This window comes from Ursus americanus, chromosome 17 (assembly GCF_024610735.1).
Source record: "Ursus americanus isolate L20-20 chromosome 17, mUrsAme1.1.p, whole genome shotgun sequence".
Taxonomy (NCBI): Eukaryota; Metazoa; Chordata; class Mammalia; order Carnivora; family Ursidae; genus Ursus; species Ursus americanus.
The window spans coordinates 32,303,913-32,323,908 of NC_142143.1; the positions used below are offsets into that span (position 1 = coordinate 32,303,913).

At 35.1% G+C, this 19,996-nt stretch overlaps 1 protein-coding gene across 1 annotated transcript; it reads right to left on the reverse strand.

The window, feature by feature from the left end:
* Positions 1-238: 238 nt before the first annotated feature.
* Positions 239-10,825, reverse strand: NTS (neurotensin). The gene is made up of 4 exons (XM_045779992.2): positions 10,601-10,825; positions 8,319-8,380; positions 2,220-2,444; positions 239-585 (listed from the first exon to the last, which is right to left on the reverse strand). Exons 1-4 carry the CDS (start codon positions 10,671-10,673, stop codon positions 433-435), a joined length of 513 nt encoding a protein of 170 aa, XP_045635948.1. The 5' UTR covers positions 10,674-10,825; the 3' UTR covers positions 239-432.
* Positions 10,826-19,996: the final 9,171 nt, after the last annotated feature.

Genomic DNA, 19,996 nt, shown 5'->3' on the forward strand with positions numbered 1-19,996 from the left:
TGTAGTTCTCTCAATTCAAAAAAAAATCAAATAATAAAAGAAGTACTATAACTTTGTTTTGAGTCAATGATATATATGCTAGGCTTTGCCATAGGACTCCATTGTAATCCCTTATAATTTGGTTTAAAATATCAAACATTTTGACTGTTTTAAATGACCCATTAAGTGCTCTGCAAAATCACAAGACATTCTATATGTGACTTAATTAATATCGACTCTAATTACACACAACACATGATCATGCTCAAGATGTAGATTTATTTTAAAACATTTAGTCCAATTTGTATTAATGCAGAAAAATCACACCGGATAAACCACGACTGTAGAAGAGACACAATATTCAGGTTCTGTCACATTACCACACAAAGATAATTTGATATTTAATTAAAGGATGATAAATCACAATCCCATGTAAAGGAAATATTTATCCTCTCAGTAATAGTAAGAACCTCTTTTGAGTATGTAGGGTCTTCTGGGTTTATTCTCATACAGCTGCCGTTTCAGAATGTAAGGGATTTTTCTCTTTATAACTTCTTCCTTTTCATTTTTGTCATTCCCAGCATCAAGAACATCTTCCTGAAGTAACTGCAAGATAGGCAGAATAGGAATCAAACTTACAGGCATGACGTCTTTCCGAGTATTTGTCTCTATTTTATCTCTCTTGCTATTCAGACAGTAAGACGTATGTGGATGAGATTTCAAGGTTTAGAGCAATTAACTGTTTGTCCAAGGACAGATGACTCTCCACTGACTGAGACAGGATGAGAACATGGTTTTTTCTGACTCTGTTCAAGGCCACACACTAATACCTCCAGCTGAAGCCACACACCTGGCAGACATGAGTATTTTTCAGGCTTTGATTTATGATAGAGCGATGAGAATGTTATGAAAATATATCATAAATCACAAAAAATATAGAGGTTTGAATTTAGTAAGCCAAGTTTGACCTCAAAAGGCAACAGGATTTTGTATTCTCTTTGTAAGTCTGTTAACTACTGACTTAACTTGAAAGCCATTCCAAAGATCCATTTCTTAATCAACGAGGAATGCCTGCTCTGCCTTAGTTGTAGAAATTAACACATGAGGAAGCTCTGTTTAAATAGTAAAGATCTCTTTAGATTGTGGGGGCTAATAATTAGAAGCAAGTTCAGATTCAACAACTTAAGGGAGTTCATCTCCATGTAGAGTCTTATCTAATATCTCACTGAATATGCCACATTCTAAAATTAGTTCTGAGCACTTTTTTCTGGTACAGTTCTGAATCAAAAATTCCAGCTAGCGAAAAGTGTTTAAGAACTAGTCCCAGAATTTTGCACTTTATTTGTGAAATTTTTGAACAAATGTTCAAGATAAGAATTGTATTTGTATTTGTGATTGTCCTCTAAACTTTGGGGTCATAAGAAATACTAAGAGGAGACTTAGTTTTAATTATAATGCATATGCATTGAATCGTATCACCAACTCTTTATTTCAACCCACAGCATTCAATTTCAGAGAAGATAAAACAGGTACTGTCAGACAATCTAGTTTCTTAATCTTATGCTTCTCTGTGAACATAGTCTGTAATTATTCATATTATGTTCTGAATGATATTATCGTTTTATTTTAAATCACTCAATATCATTTAAAATAAGGTTCTAATCTTATGTGCACCTGATTTGTGTATATCATAGTTTATTGAGTTATTGTTATTGTTGTTGTTTTTAATTCCTGGATAAATAGTTCACAATTGACATTTATACATATATATCCATATATATATATATATACCCATATATATATATATGGATTTTTTCCAGTTTTATTTGCCTAATATATTCAAATATGAATGGAACCTTTTGGGCTTTGTGCTTGTTTATAAACACACATGACTCGGTGTTTCTAAGAAAGCATTTTGAGTTCTTAAATTTTGTAGGCACACCACCACCAAAAATTGCCTGAGTATGCCATCCATTTAAGCACAATGAAAGCATGTGGATCAAATCTGCCTTAAGATATACCCCCCTTTTGAGATTGAAGAAAAAATATTTTGCTAAACTCCAAATATTTGAAGGACACTTTGAAGATCTGAAGGAATGTTAACCTCAACACATGGTTTGTTCTTCTTTAATATTTGTAAGTCTTCCTGTTATGATAATGATCAGGGTAAAAAAAAATCAGTACAAAGGAAAGCTAACTAATAAAATGATAATTATATTAGTATTTTGTTTTTGCTTTACCTCCCATTGTTGAAAGGCCCTGCTGTGACAGATTTTTTGGAGCTGGTATATTGTCAGCATCGCTTCCAAGCTAAAGCCATCTAAGGCAGTGGGAAATTTTCTCCTCGTAATAAGCTCCTCTTCACGAAACTCTCCTGTTTCCTCGGCTTGGCTGTTCAGGTTATTTACAAAACTGCAAACATTTAGCAGGGTCATTTTCCAAGAAGAAATGCTTGCTTTACTGATCTGAAGTACAGAAAAAAATAGGTACTTAAAATTTAAAGAAAAAATAGATAGTTAACACTTGTATTATATGAATAAGAAATAAATTTCCATTGTGTTAAGCCATTATATTTTAGGGTCTAACTGTTACTCTAGCTTAATAATTACACTGTTGTCTGTTTAGTAACTTGATATCACAAAATTGATTAGTACCAATTCCTCATAAAAAAATGTATTCCTCATACATTAAAAAAATGTAATACAGTTATATACATGCACACAAGCACACATACCTGAGCAAAGCAAAAAATAGAAATAATAGAATAAATATGTAAATATATATATACATCACAGATGAAATACTAAAATTACCATTCTCTTTAGTACACTTCAATTTAGTGTCTAATGGAGCACGGACTACGATGATACTAATAGATATGGATAATTACAGAGGTGTGAGATCACTAATCGATTCCACACATCGATAGTTATAGGCAGCATCACAGCTGATCAATTTATTTATTCGCAAATTATAATATTTTCTAGAGTTACCATTTTTAAAAATAAGATCTTGTCTGAAACCACTATTACCATCAACAACTTTCCTATGTGCCAATAATAAAATGAGGAAACATTTTTAGACTTAGGAGAACTGAAATGCAAAATAATAAAAATTAACAGAAATTTCAAACAGCATAGATGAAGGAAAGCATATGTTTTTCCTAAACACACACACACACATAGATGTGAATGATGAAAGGATTCAAAAACAATAATATCACATGTCAGTTCTCTCTGAATTACTTCCCACCTGTAACGCAATTGCAAATCAAAGTTCCAATTTGGAAAACATAGGGAGACTGGAATTTGGAGGTGGGGATTTGGCAAAAATAATTATAATGTTAATTTGGAAGTATGAATGTGTGAGAATAACCAAGAAGATTTAGAAAAATAAAAAGGTAATGAGGAACTTACTTTACCAGATATTGAAATGTATCTTACAGGCTCAGTAATCAAAGGAGTGAATTAATAGAGAAAGAGTAAACATTAAACCCAACAGAAGAGAAAATAATGTTCCAAAATTGGTCAAAGTACAAATGGATGTATAATATAGAGCAAAGTTTGCATTTGAAATCCTTGGGACAGTTGGCTACCAGGAAATCTGGACTTAGATCTAGTTATAACTTTCTTGACATATTGTCATCAACAGTATCCAGATGGGTTAAATATGAGTAAAAATAAAATGGTGTCTAAATATATAGAATTTGTTCTATAAACCTAGAAAGGTATTATTAAGCCAATATCCAAACCATAATCCACAAAGAAAAGGATAATTTTAAATACTTAAATGTGTAGAACATCTCTGGAAAATTAACAGCCTGAATGAACCACCATCAGAAGCAAGCTGTATGGTAAAAGCTGCCACAAAATGTTAATATCCTTAACACAGGTAGAGCTCTTCAAAAAGAAACTGTTGAATCCACCATTTAAAAAAAAAAACTTAAAATTTTAAACTTTAGATAACTAAAATGAGTAAACAAGTCATAGAATCACTCATCAAAGAAGAAACATGTGGAAAGATGTTCAACTTGGCCAACATCAGATGAGAAGACTCTCAAAGGAGAGGTACGCTCACTTGGTGTAGTTATAGGGACATGGGGAGACAGACACTTCCTCTTCTAAATATTTGTCGGTCTGGGTGTAGATTCTTTATAACTTTTTGAAGGATGTTTTGCATTAACATTCAAAGTGTGCACATCCTTTGATTAAGATTTTATACTAAGAACATGCAAATATTTGAGTACTGAGATATTCACTTGAAAACATTATTATGATATATAATAATATATGATGGTTTTAACCAGTTTGGAAATCCTTTCAACTATACTCCGTGAATACAGTTGTCCAGCCATGCTTAAACTTTTCTGCTATGGAAAACTTACAGACGACACACTCCACTGTCTGGCACCAACACCTTATATCATGTCAATTAATGGAATACCATATTTTTACATTTAGAAAGCTCTTTATAGATCATCTAATTGAGTGTTTTCTCAAGTGTACTCCTTAGAACACTAGTTCTGCACTCACTGTTTTTCAAAGAGTTCCACTGTCAAGTAAATTGGAAAACTTGAATTTAAAGGAAATTTAAAGATTTCTTGAACTTAGGTATCCTCAGAGCTTCTAATGTGCAAATATTCATTGTAACTTTTAATTTTATTTATATATTTTAAATATTTTATTATTTTTAAGTAATCTCTACACCCCACATGGGGCTCACACTCACAACTCCGAGATCAAGAGTCACATGCTCTACCAACTGAGCCAGCCAGGTGTCCCCCTTGTAACTTTTTAATGGTGACAATATAGTATCAAACGTTTCCCAAATTAATCTGACCACAGAATGCTTTATTCATAAAGTATTTGTCAGGACTAGTCTTATCTGCTTACTTTTTTGGACGAGGAAACTGAATTAATCATCTTGTTTCCTTCTGCCCGTTAAAGTAGTCACTATGTGACTCAGTAATATGATTATTTAAGGTCCCATTAGTCCCCATCATACGTAGGAAGCACAGCACTGAAAGCATTACTGACTAAAGGATGTCTAAGTAGATATCTTGTATTTGAGAACATTGTGAATAAGGTTTCAACTATTTCATTCAGAAAAATGGCAGAATTTCTTTGAATCAGGCTCCTCTGAGCCACCTTCTTGACTTGGTCCCAACCTTGGGCTTTGCTGGCCTCTTTAGTCCAGTGTTAGCAAGAACCATGCTGAGTCAATTTACTGCACGTACATGCCTCTCACCTTTGATATCTGATCACCCTAGATATCTGATCAAATATCAGGTACTTTATCAAATTTCTGTCCTTAATATCAGAATCCTGTTGTGTCTTCTACCAAGAATCCTTCTATCCTTAATGTTTCCTCTTATTCTATCCACTGAGCCCCACTCTGCCTCGGCTATAAAAGCACATTTGCCCTACTCGTATTTGGAGTTGAGCCAGTCTCTGCAAAACCCCCGTTTCAGTAGTCCTCTTAACTAAAGTCTTCCTTACTACCTTCAGCTAGAATCATGAATATTTTTTCTTTAACAACAAACATTCTGAATTATCAAATTACTTTATACAAATGTTTATAATAGACCTAAGCCTATAGATAAGAAATTTAGAATACTATCTCTTCTTGTTTTCAAGGTAAAGAAAACAAGAGTATTTGTGTTTCTTACTTACCATTACTTGATTTAACTTTTTAATACTAAATAAGATTCTGATAGCATTTTTGTTTCCTTAATTAAATGGGAGCTAATTTATATGACCAATACTCACTCCCCATAATACACTGAACTCAGGTGAGTCCAGCAAATTGTGAATTCAAACATTTCACTGAATTGAAAATAATTTAAGTCATCTGTGGTGGAACTCTGAAGTTTAATAGTTGAATACAAAATGTGAGGGTTAGTAATGAATCTAGATTCCCATTGTTAGTTCAAAAATACTTATTAAACTCTTACTGTATACAAGGCATTGGGTTTGACCATAGAAAATGACAACATTGTAGCAGCTTCTTTGAGATCCTGAAGAAAACATACTATACCAGGTTGTCTTTCTTAATAGAACAATACAAAAGCACTAGCACTGGTAATAAAGAGAATTGTTTTGTGAGAAAAAAATTATCTTCCACTTTTCGAGCTATGAACTCTCTCTTGACCTGTTGCTTAAGTAAATTTCCCATTAATATTTCAATATCTAAATAGTGTTACTTTAAAACTGAAGTTGCTCACATATTTTACCTTGAAAATGGAAAGAAGAAACCTAGAGCTTTCTGAAGCTTTTAATAAGAGTTCTACCAATATCAAATGCTAGTCTCTTAAATTTTTAAATATAATAATTTAGTTAAAATGATTAAAAGTTTGGAGTTTTCATTTGCATAGAACTCTGCACACACCAAAAATCAATTGAGTCAAAGAGAAACAAAAGATAGTAATTTTGTAAAAAATAAGAAATAAGCTAAGCTTTTCGTTCCCATCCTAGCAGCAAAACTGAAATAATTATGCTTCTGGATGCTTTCTCGTTATAGACTATATTTTACTTTTCTCAATTAAAAGGAGGCAATGGGATTCAATTTTTTTTTCCATGATGTGTTTTAGAGACATATTTCAAGACTAAATAAAAGAGAAAAATTTTATTGTACCTATATTTTTGTGTATTTCTTTTAAGAGAAATACCAAACCATTCTATAAACTGGAATTGTTTTTCCCCTATAACTCTAGGGGAAGGAATTATAATTCTACTTCCACATTTTCACAAAGTAGCTAGCACTCCCCAAACCATACTACATTTTAGAGATTATTTAGGATTTTTATGTGTCAGTGTAAACTTAGAGTTATAGAGGTAAAATCTCTACTGAGAAACTACGGCATTCCAATCTGCCCCATTTTTAAACATAGACTATTGGCTTTACTTGTCTTCCTATTTTTGAGTTGAGGTAATTGTAACTATTGCTATTCAGACTGAGTATTAAACGTGGGATCCGTTATCTTAAGGTTATTATTTGGTTATTGAGTTTTAATGACTAAACTAAATTTGATCTTTCCTGATATGAAGACTACCAAATTATGAAAGAATTTGGTTTCAACCCATTCAACTTTTGTAGATCAGGGCAATGGTAAAAATACATGCGCTCAAATTTTCCCCAAATGTCTTTTAAATATCATAGTAGATGACATATCTTTGTTAGCTTTCATATAATAATGTCCTATACTCTCAAATAAGGACAAGAAACGGGCATGTCCCCTTCAAACCCACTATCAAACATAATTCTACAAATATAATAGGGATTGTTGTACCTAGAATGTGCTCATCCAATTGAGGAAGAGAACCGTGAGGTGGCAGGACCTGAATTGGAGAATTGCTTCAAAAAATAGCCAGGAGTTTTGAGCACTTACTTTCCTACCAGAGCATCTGTGGAATCCTCTGCTTTGATATCCCAGTGCTTATAATAGTGATTGTACCAGGGGTCTGCCTCAACTCAAAATTTATTTTTCTTTGAGAAACATCTTTTGTTGGGAACCCTGTTCCCTATTCCTGCATTTCGATACACACTGATGGACTCACACTGGGTAAATCGATGCTGTGTGGTAGCATGGTAATCAGGTGTATTCTAATTGTGTTTTATTCCTAGGTATAGGTTGGGATCTAGGAATCTTGTTTTCAAGACACCAAGAGAGGAATTACAGGGTCAGGTATACAAACTTTCCCTTGGTTCCATAAAAACATAAGCAGGTGTAGATGATACTTCTGTTATACGGAGAGTGTTAATCTAACTGTAACCTCAGCACTTAAAAATAAAGAAACGAAGGCAGGCAGTGTTAACTAAGCCCCTTGCTGAAGATAAAATCGTTCGTAAGTCACAGTTGGAGGTTTGGTTCCCCAAGCTTCTGTTCGCAATCTACTGCCCTTTAGTTTCTACCACATTTCTTTCATGAATTGTCATGAACTTCCATTTTTAATTTAGAACTCCATTTTACTCTTCCCAATATAACCAAAATGTCACTTCGTTCTCCTGGATGTGTTTAACTTGAGGCATACCCTTACCGCACACGACGTGACAGGAATGGAAACAGGATTCCTTTAAATACATTTTCATCTCCACATAAATAATTTGTGACCTAATTAAGGTTGCAGTATGCTGGCTGATAGTCACTATGATTTCTTTCCCTTTTGCATCAACGCCCTTAACTCCTTTGAACTCAAGGAAAAGTTTCCCAAGAAAGGAAATGCCTCTTGATGAACTTTTCAGTCTTGATGGGAAGTTATTAACTATAGGAAAAAGACAGCATGTTTATAACAAGAGCTTGTATGTTTTTCAATCCTTGGTTAAAGAAAAGAAAAAGTTACCTTTGATGTATGCATATTGGTCAATAAATCTGCTTCTAATGCTTTCATTTCCTCTTCTGAATCTGAGTAAAATCAAAACCACATGTTTACTATATAATCATATATCAAATAATTATATTGTAACCTACAGATTTTAGATTAATCTAAAAAAATTTAGTCTTAGAGGCTTATTGTTTTTCTATGCATTTATTATCCTTAAAATAATATTCAGAAAAAAATAATTATGGTTTTATTTTGGGCTAACAGGCAGCTAGAATAATAAAAACATTCCTAAGAAAATAAGCATATGATTATATGCCAAAAGAGCTATTGACATATTGGAGTTGTTTAATCTCTGAATCTCAGTATTAAAAAAAAAAACACCTGATTATATCATATAATAGAGATTTCATAAAAAATGCTGGTTGATTTTTACCAGCAATAGTTTACATATATAGAATATATGCATATTGATATTTTAAAAACAACATAATGAAAAGATCTGTACAAGATGCTTTTTCAAGACAAAACCAAAGGGAATTATTTACTGATAATTTTAGAATAAGAAAGACACTGAGATTTAGTCAACTTGAGATGCTATTTTACAAAACACACTTTGAAAGATTTGTTTTTCCACTTTAAATAAGAATTTAGAATTATGTGTACTTAGCTATTATCACAGGTTATTAAGCAAATTGGTTAAGCCAAAGTGGAGTTGTTCATCAATACATGTGTAATTGTGTTGAAAATGGATTTCTGACTTTTATTAGGGCTTCCTTTCCAGTTTCCCCTAGTGAATATATTGCAGAGAAGAAAACTTTAGAAAATACTATAAATAATAGAAATAAAGTTATAGAACGTCATAATTATATGATTTAATTCATACTCACCGATCTGTCATAAAACAAAGCAGATGTTAAAATGACTATCTTCCTTGCAGTACACACTCATTGAAAAGAAGTGTCACACTTAGAGAAACCACTGATTAAATTGTATCCAGAACCTAAGTTACACCAGAAATCTTTTTCTCCTATTTGTTCAAGGCCTAGCCTGTTTCTCAAGGGAATGACAAATTCCTTTGGCCATATATGAAAAATGTATACCAAAATCCCTACAAATTTTGGCTTATCACAGCAAGAAGCTCCAAGAGTTAATAAACACAGTGTTTAATAAATAACCCAATTTTTCTCATACACTCTAAATATACCTTTAACTCCATGTAGTAGATAAAATCATAACTGTAGAAAATTTGGTATTTATATCATTAAAAATGTTGCAAAGTTAGAAGCTCAAGATCTTTTTCTCATGATCAAAACAAATTAAAAATTTTGCTAAGTCACATATATATCTTCGAGATTTAATTTCAAAATTTAAATAAAATCATGGCAAGAGTTTGAATTAAATATTTCAATGTCATATTAATAAAATATAAAAGTATACAACAGGCTAAATGATTTTTGCTGCATTTATCCCCTATGTTTTTTTTCCACTTTGATGTGATATTGCAATATTATAACATTACATGTTACTCTTTTAAATTCAAATCTTATTTTCAAGGTAAGTTATTGGTAGATATTTAGCAATACATGGCTTCTTAATTATCACATGCAAAACACTCTGTAGGTAAATAATTTCCATTTATATGAATAAACCAGTTTTCCAATTACATTCTGTATGAACTTAAAAAATTAAATTAATAGTATGCTTATTTGTCACGTAGAAAGACTGTACAAAATGTGTGTCTAACAGTACTTGGAATATTTTATATTTTTTAGAAATAATTTTCTGAAAATAATGGTTCATTCATTCACTCATTAAACATCAGTTTTCACTTTATTTGTATCTTAACATACACACACAGTTAAGAAAATAATTTGGGGGAGAGAGAAGCCACAGCTTCCTAAGAGAATGACTGAGGATGAGAAAAAGCACTTCGAATGGAATGGGGTTTAACTATGGGTTCACAGGTAGTGCATCTGTACTTCTCATCAGATTTTGACCAGCTTAATTTAAGTTCTACACATTTTTTTTCCTCCTCTGGTGGTTACATTCCAAGGGGAGGGCATGAAGTGTTTCATTGAAATCTCTTTTATTACTTCGCAGATTTAAAAAGGGAAATGAAATCTTTCAGTTCTTGTAATCATAAAGACAGAGAAAGAATATATTCCGTTTCTATCACTAAAAAGCAAATTCAGAATAAAGGGAAAACTCTTCTCCCTGGATGCATTAACATAAGTAGCAACACAATGCAAAAAAAGAAAAAGAAATCACCTCAGGGAATTGTGAAATGCAGCTGAGCTTACCTGAGCACAGGCTCCAGGAGCTGAAAGCCAGAAGTATCATGCATACCAGCTGGATTTTCATTCCTGCTATCATCTCCTTGAGCCTTCTAGCAAGCGAAGTCCACAGATGTCACAGACACGCTGAAGGGGGCTTTCTCTGGCGCTTCCTCTTGCCTTCAGCTGACTTGGAAAGTGCACTATGAGAGATGCTTTGGCCATTCCCTATATATACATGCAGAAAGATGATGTCATGAGAGCACAGGGATTACTGCTCAGGATGTGCCCTCCTTCATCTCTATCCCTCCTCTCCTCTCTCCACTTCCTCCTCCCCCTTTCCTTTGTCCCCCCACTCTCCTCCCCCACTTCTGAACTTCAAATGAAAGTGACATCTACCCTTATTGCCACTGTTGCTCCAGATTTCTGACGCACAGGAATCATTCAAAAGCAATTCCATATAGAGCATACTGGAAAACAAAACTTACAGTGCCTCTCCTTCCCCACTTCCTCTCATTTCTGACTCCAAGAAGTTGTCATTTTGATTTTGTGAAGCATGAGATCTGTTATTTCTAATATAAGCAAAGTCTCCAGGATGAATGCATGAAATCAGTGATTCTTAAGCTTTGGAAATCTTAGAGTTGGGGTTCATTTCTGATAACCCACACCTGTGAGCAAATATTTTGTGGTTTAGGGGCAAATATAGGTTTTACATAATGAATGCTAGAAGAAGGAAGAAAGTAGAAGATAATCAGGGAATCAGTTAAGGTATAGGGATTAAGCAGGAAAAAAAAGGAAGAAAGAAAAAACAATTAAAAAAAAGAAAGACTAGTAGCTCTAAGAAATAGGACATTATTTCTTAACAAATTGAAAAGTTTTTATTTTATGTAACTGGGAGAATGACTGAATTGTGTATGCTGACTTTTGGCTAAATGTCTTACAAAAACGATGTCATGTTTATGAAATCCAACTATAAACTATTTATGTGAAATACGTATTAGTATATCATTGATGTTTTCCGGTACTTTACTCTTTTCTCTCTGCATTGCTCTGCTCCTTTTGGATTTATTGATGCTATATCCTATTCTTTTTTATAATCCCCTTCTCACTGGTTTTCACCATTGCAACATTTTCCCCCCTTGTTATAGTCATAAGAATGAAACTGTGCTTTTGGAAGGAAAACAATCCTAAGCAATCACCATCCACCAAAGTCAGATTTCTAAGACCGCATCTTCACATCGTCTTTTATAAATTACAATGATGCTCATTTCATCTCTGGGTTCTCAGAAAAAAAAATTGCTCAAAATGTCTTTCGGAGTGAAGCTTTCTTCTTGTGGTAAGTATTTCAGGAAACACGGAGTGATCTGTAAAGGGGATGCTGTTAGGAATGCGAATATTTGAAGGTAAATGTCTGAGACTTGTTCATTTTTTAGATATATTAGTCATGTAATAACAATGGAGAAAAATCTGGATTATTTTCTATAGAGGGTTGATTTATATTTTATGGTATATTGTATGAGATTAACTTCTCTATTTTACCTTAATCTTAAGAAAAGAGTTTAATTCCAAACATTCAGTAATTATTTAAAACAGCAAGGAATCATTTGTATAATTTGTTCAGAAATTTAACAACGGATGATATTTTTGTTACTTTTAGCTTGCTTTATGAACTTAATGTACAACGCAATATTGAACATGACTCACTTGAAGAACGTTTTATGCGAAGGGTCATTAATTGGCAAAGAAATGTGAAATATATACTGCTAAACATTTGCCTTCCTACCACAAGAGGGCGCAACAGAGGTTTAAAAGGCTTTTTATTTTTACTTAGAATTCTGAGGATTATATTTACTTTCTTCTCACCATCTTTGTGATACAATCCTTTTAAAGCCACTTTGATGAAAAAGATAGAGGAACTTTATATTCCTTGTGCGATATTTAAATTAGTTGCTGTATCTGCTTTTGGATTGCAAATACAAAAAATAATCTTTAAAAATGTGTGACAGCAGCCTACTAGTAAAGAGGAAGTGTGATTCCTATTCTCCTCAAGTGATTAGTAAATAAAGCTCAAGGAAATGTTCACAAAATATCACTTGAATATTAGCTGTAAATGTGAGAATTGTTTTAAATATATAATAAATCTGAAAGAGTTGGGGGGAAATGTGTTACCTAATGTCAAATGGTCCAAAATCAAATAGAAGCTAGACACTATTTTTCCTCTAGGGGAAAAAAAAATATGTGTAACTTTTTGTGGTAAAATTATATAGATAAACTTTATCTGATCTCTATTGGTATTTTAAAAAATCTGTTACCCTTTTCCTTTTTAGCTTCGGTGCCTTCAAGTGATGAGTAAATGATTTGTTTTCAGAAGGTAGACTATGTGTGGGTATTTGCCTTTAAAAAGTATTCTAGGGAGGGGCGCCTGGGTGGCTCAGTCATTAAGCGTCTGACTTGTCCAGGGCCAGGGTGTGATCCCAGGGTCTTGGGATCCAGCCGGGCATCCCAGGGTCCTGGGATTGAGCCCGGCATTGGCATCGGGCTCCCTGCTCCGCTGGGAGCCTGCTTCTTCCTCTCCCACTCCCCCTGCTTGTGTTCCCTCTCTCGCTGGCTGTCTCTCTCTCTGTCAAATAAATAAATAAAATCTTTAAAAAAAAAGTATTCTAGGAAGTACCCAAATGATGCCTTAAAGCAGGATTTTAGGTGCTTTCCTATGGAGATGGATAAACTATTTTTATTTTAAAGGCTTTGCCTAAAATCCTGCTGGCATTTATTTAGCCCATAAAATAACTAATACAGGGTCTGACTATCACCCTTTGATAATCTTCGTGTGTTGGCCTTCCAGTTTGAGGTCACCACAGAGTGGCTAACTCCAAATAAGTTTATCTACTTATCCGTCTAAATAGGTTTATTCTGAGGACCTCTAGATTGCAACATCCTTACGTGCATACATTTCAGAGCTCCTACTGTGAAGTAAGTCAGACCTTTATTAGGTAATTACTTGAAATAAGCAACAGAAATGCCTGTTAAGATTGGCATTTGGAAAGAGTGGTCTGTGGTCTTAGTCTGGAGATGGCAAAGCTCAGAGACAACTGGATGAGCTCTTCCATTCCAGATGATTCCTTCCTGTCCCTTTGGAGTCTCCATCATTCCCATTAATAGCTCCCCAGGCTCTCCAGCCTTTTAATACCTTAGTACCTAACACTTCACCTGAGGGGTTTCTGTTTTCTGGAATCTGCCCTCCATCTTCCCGTTGGCCTCCATGTCATCCGTTTCTGATATCGGGCATTTCTTAAAAGGCTGTAAAAGTAAACCTTTCCAAGTTTGAATTCCGAATGTAGTTTCACCTACTACTCATCCCAGTTTCTGCTAAATGCTCATCTATTCGTGGCAAACTGTGAAGGAGAGCAGAATTTGCCATCCCAAAATATGCCTCTTTGGCATGTTGATTCTGTTGAAATGGTTATTTTTAAGAAACAGAAGACACAGGAGCTCTGAAAACCATGTAGGAGTTACCTTTTGTAAGAGATACTTATGTTAATAAGGAAGATCCCCATTTGTAAGGGTGTCTCCCTCTCTGTCCCAGGAGGAGGAGGAATGATTAAATCTCTAGAAACTCTTACCAGTGAGAAGGACTTAAATCTGCACAGCAACCTCACACTTGTCTATGGTGCTTTTCTTGGTACTTTTCCATCCCTGGCTCCCTCACCCATCTCAACATCTTCTCTTGTCTTTAGCTGGAGATGGCATTTAAGGTGGAAGGTTGGGCCATTTTGGTGAGTTATCTCCCATGGATAGCTCCATATATATATAGGCAGTATGCATGTTATTAAACTTCTATTTGTTTTTCTCCTGTTAATCTGTCTTTTATTACAGGATTTCTCGGTCAAGCATCTAGATGTGTAGAGGGAAAATTATTTTTTCCTCCTCTACAACTGTGAACTTCTAGAAGGAAAGGACTCTTACTCATCATTGTATTCTTGCAAGGTTTCCAATCTATTAGTATTCAATACATATCTACTAAATTGACCTGGAGTATTAATTATTTCAAAGTTCTCACAAATTTTTCCATGCTTCCCTTTATAACTGTACTTTTAGCCACATCTCTAATTTCAATTATTTACGACTCCTTCGTTATCACTAGTCCTAATATTTGATGTGAGCCTTTAAGTAAGTCAGTTTTCTCAGCCTTTGCTCTAGTCTTTCTTTTCCTCCCTGACTGGGAAAGTCAACTTTCAAAAATTACTAATGAAGAGCATCCTAGGATCATGTGTATTTGTCAGTTAAGTGCTTAGGATAAGCTGTGGGTTTATTCCATTCCTCTAAATGAGTCTCTGGTTTGGAACTGTAGCTCTGATTCATCTGAACAAACAATGATGTCAATCTCTTTGTAAACTCAATTGATTTTTCCATTCAATTAAAGTCCATTTTCTAGACATACAGATAGTTATGTACATGCACACACCCACACCCACACAGACTATCATACACAAGAAATGCATATAACCCAGACATTGAAGACTTAGGTAAATGTAAACCAAATGCCCGATTTCTCGATCTATGTGTAACCATGCCTTGCCCATAATCTCTGTAAATTCCCAGCTCATTTCCCTTTGGCTCTTCCTGTCTCTACTCTTGAATCTTTATAGGTAATTAACTAGGAAAAATTGATGATGGATTTTTGTAGTCAAAGCATATTTTGCAACTTAAACTCCAATTACAACACAAGCTTTGCCTGGAATCCACACGTTAATGAGCTGCCATATTTAACTAAGGAGGCTGCACGTTGTAGTTACTGTCGATCTCACTTGTATTGTTTCTCATATCATACAGTCTCATTTCTCATACCTCCTATCACACCTTGTTTCTCATATCAAAATACGGAGATGCTCACAAAACCACTACCCACTATGTGTAATGCTCAAGTAGTTGTCCTTAGAAGTTTCCTTTTAGAATAAGACCAAAATGAAAGCATTACTGAAAAAAAAAAATTCCCTAACAACTTTCTTCTTTTATTTTTTCTTACTTTCACAAATTAGAGTGTAATTATCTAGAGTAAAAAATGGGATGAATTTTTCTTGAAAGAAAAATTTACCTCTTCTTTTTTAATGTTACAGAGTCTAAGAAAATTTCGGTAGCACCTGTAACACTCAAAACAGAACAGATGCACTCAAGCTACCATTTGCTAGAAGCAGATTTAGTGAAACACTTTTTCTTTTTTTTATCTTAAGAAGATATTAGATGCTGAATTTGGAACATAATGATTTATGTTATTAGTATTCCTTGGTCTTATTCCTTTTTTCAATTTAGATTCTTTCCCTAGTGATCCTGGTAAGTCTCATGGCTTTGAACGCTATCTCTTCCCTGATAACCTCCCAAATCGAATTTCTGACTACCCAAATCATGTACCCGGTCACATCCTCAGCAGCTCTACTTGGGGGATCATTAGGCAAACCTACTCTCCAAAACAAAACTTTTGATTCCTCCAAACACCATTCTAAAAATATTCTTCCAGTGTTCTCCATTTCAGGTTTGGGACCATCATCCACTATGTTGCACAGATCAAAAACTAGAAGCAATTTATAATTTTTTCTCACTCCCTACCATTTCCAAGCTATCAAAAACCTCTGAGGTGGAGGTCTGCCACCAATATGTATTCCAAATCCAAGTGCTTTTCCTCACTCCATTATCACCTCCAGGTCTAAGCCATTACTGCTCCCCTGGGCAAGAGCCACTCAACTAGCGTCGCTCTGACAGTCTTGATCCATTTCAAAGCAGTCACTGCACAGTAGCCAGAAAAGTTGTTTTGCTGTTGTTCTTTTTTTTTTTTTTTCAGGTAAACATATTCTTGTTACCGTCTGCTTAAAACCCTCTGTATGCTTCCTATTGCGCTTAGAATAAATTTCTGTCCATGGCCTATATCCTCCTGAGTGGGCCACTGCCTCTCTCTACTGTCATACCCTACCTACCATTCTTCCCTTCTGTCTGTGTATTTCAAGCACACTGGCCTTCTGGCTCTTCCTCAAACAGCCCAACTTTTGTCCTCCAAGATTTTCAGTGAACATTGAATTAGATTACTGTTTAGCAAATGCTCATTCTGCTTCCTCCCGGAGTGGGTGGAATATACCTTCCCACTCTCTGACCATGACTTCAGCCATGAGGCTTGCTCTAGTCAATGGGTTGTTAGCCGACAAAAGGGAAACAAAGACTTGATACGTGTTTGCAGCATTGGCGCTTGCCTCTTTGCTCCTTCTGCCACTGCCTCAAGAACTTTTCCTGGATGGTCCCCAAATGAGGAGAAATATGAGTCAAAGCTGAACTCTCTGTCTTGCAAGGCTGCAGAGCCAACCCTAGCGAACTCACATAGGAATGGGATTAAATCAGTTGTTTGAAGTAACTGAGTTTTAGGGTCGTTTGTCATGCAGCGTTTTTGTGGTGTTAATTGACTGATACAACCATCTATTTTAAAACTCATCCCACTGTTGTCCCAATCAATCTTTATAGTCTTTATTTGTCCATTATTATTTTGTCTTTTGTAAGCAAAAGCAATAATCCTTTTTTGGTGTGTGTTATTTCTTCTATTCTCAGAACACAAAATAACGCTTCTTCCTAGTAGTAACTCGGTAAATACTGTTCATTGGATGAATTATGAAACTAATGAAATTCTAAGCACCCCTCCCTGATGGTTTTAGGGTAGCTATCTCTCCCTTACCTCTCACAAGGACTTTTTCATTCTCCAAGCTGTGAAGAGTGAAATCCAGGAAGCAAACTGCTTTTGGAGAGATGTTTAGCTAAATGGTATGAGAGAATGCTTTTCCTGAAGGGAGTCTTGAATATTATTTTTAATTGCAATTGACATTTTGTAAATTACCATTTTTTAAAAAGTAGGATTATGGTAGTCCTGAAGGCACACATTGATGTTGCCAATTTGGTGAGCCAATTTGTTCAGAAAGAGTAAGGTAGTTAGAGGTAGGTAGTTAGAGGCAGAGGACTAAAGTAAACAAGATGGCATTCTGAGTCGAAAAACAGCCACCATAACCAATACTACAGGCCTCAGAGTAAACTGAAGACTTTTTTTTTTAAGATTTTATTTATTTATTTGTGAAAGAGCACACAAGCAGGGGGAGCAGCAGGCAGAGGGAGAAGCAGGTTCCCTGCTGAGCAGGGAGCTCGATGTGGGACTTGATCCCAGGACTCTGGGATCATGACCTGAGCCGAAGGCAGACGCTTAACTGACTGAACCACCGAGGCGTCCCTAAACTAAAGATTAAACCTCAAATTCATTCATTGAAAACCTATTCTCTGGCCCAAGGCACACTGTGCCAGGTTAATTTGATTTCATGTAACACAGCATACTATGAAGGAGAGTTCAATATTATTCCCATTGTGTAGCTTAAAAAAATTTAAAAAGGCAGAGAGTTTAAATAAGGATAAGGGGACTTAATAAGTTTAAATAAGGATAAGGGGACTTATTAAGTAGAGCTTGGATGAGACTAAACAATGCTTTCTATTACAACAGCTCGTCATTCTAATATTAACACTGCATCCAAGTACAAGTTAAAGAATATCTTGTATTAACATGTTGTAGAAAATAGTATGCCAAATAAAAGACAGGCTAACACTTTTAACTTAGAAGTACATTTAGTAAAAAGTCAGATTGGATTGTATTTTCGAACTGATTGCGATTCATCAGTTCAACCTTGTCTTTCTTCCTTTCCAGGCTTAAGTGTATATTATACATATTAGATAAAGAAACTTTTTAAGGCAGCATCTTTCTTTTTCTCAGAAGGACCAAGTAGAATCTAAGTGGGCTCTGCATGAATTGCGTTGTTTTAACTAGGGTGGCAGATAAGGAAGTCTGATCAGAGAATGAAGAGAAGAGAGGGGGGTTACTCACAGCCCAAGGGGAGTCCAGCGAGTGGCCTTGGAAGAAGAACATTTCCCACTTTGTACTCTAGGTGGAGCACTAGTACGTATAGAATGAAAATACCAGAAAAGCCCTCTTGGGGTACTAGAGCGTGCTTTAATGCTATCCTAGTCCCTTAAAGCAAAGAATGTTGGAACTGAAAGGGCTGTATGGAACAGCTAGTCTTATACTTCCATTTTACAGGGAACGAAACACAGACCTAGATACTCTTCGTGCATTACAAATTTCCTCCCCCTTCCAAGCCTTTGTCACATTGGTCATGACTGCTCAGCCTAACTTCACTTCTTACCCTAAGAGAAAGGTTATTCTCCAACATCAGTCAAGCTAGTTTGAGAAATGAATTGATCTTCTGTGAGTTTTTCTAGTGCAGCATTTCCACAATGAGTTGGGAAACATCCAAAGAGTGTTAGTCACTATCAAATGGGCTTTCCTTTTGGACAGGCCTCTCATTTTGTCCTTTTCTGTTAAACTATAATGTCTTGCTTTGGGCATTATTAGTTTCCATTGCTATCTTTCAATAAACACAAATCTGTTAGTTTCTAAATCATGGATTCTCTCTTCATATGATCTTTTCTCTCCCCTCTATGTTATAATATCACCTTTTTTTCTCTGTCCTCTTTGGCCTTGAAGTCAGGTAACCGTGGCCATACGTCAGGGATCCACACTCAATGCCTACAGGCAGCAGGAAGATAGTACGACCTATTGTAAGTCTCATTTAAGAGGGTCATCTGCTTGCAACCGAGCTCACATTGTTTTTGTTCGTGTGAAAATACAGACCCAAGATGAAAGATCTTCCAATTTTTCAGCATTTCCCAGAAATTCAGATTTTTATGGAACTGTCACAATCTTTAAATGCAAATATTTAGTTTAATTTTTCTTTTTCACGATACTCAGTGAACTACATGGGCCAAGGTAGACCACTTTTGACATGAATATTATTCTGAGCTGAAGGCAATTGAAGAATTTTGCCCCTCCCTTAACTATATAAAAAAGTCTAAATTGGAGGTCTCTCCCAGAACAAGAGTTACTAGCAGAAATAGGTTTTATCTGAGTGTCCCATCTGCATGGCAGTGTAAACATCTAATTACTAAATATCTGTTCTTCTTCTTATTGCCCTGTGAATTGCATTCTTTTCCTCTGATGTCCCAGACCCACACCCCTTCTCCTTAGTTCGGAATGACAGATATACCTCATTTTGCCTGACTGTCTTTGGAATTTCTATACCTGTGTGGATTCCCTATATGTACGCAATTAAAGTTGATTTTCTCCGGTTAATCTGTCTCATGGCAATCTGATTCCTACCCCAGCTAGAAGGACCCTTGAAGGAAATAAGAAATCTTGTTCCCTGGCAGGACAAATTGAAATGTCTCTGTCCTGAACTGAGCCTCAAGACCATTGTGTTAGTCCCTGGTTTAAGTCTTATTCCAATCACTGTTGAGTTGTGGATTTAGATTTTAACTCTCTGAGCTGATTTCATCAATATGTGGATTATTTTTTTT

Excerpts from the sequence above, each read along its gene's own strand:
- NTS (XM_045779992.2), bottom strand. The coding sequence starts at position 10,673 with ATGATAGCAGGAATGAAAATCCAGCTGGTATGCATGATACTTCTGGCT. Across the intron at positions 2,445-8,318 it reads CCAATATGCATACATCAAAG|ATCAGTAAAGCAAGCATTTC; the intron begins GTAACTTTTTCT and ends TCTGTACTTCAG. Across the intron at positions 586-2,219 it reads GGGCCTTTCAACAATGGGAG|TTACTTCAGGAAGATGTTCT; the intron begins GTAAAGCAAAAA and ends CCTATCTTGCAG.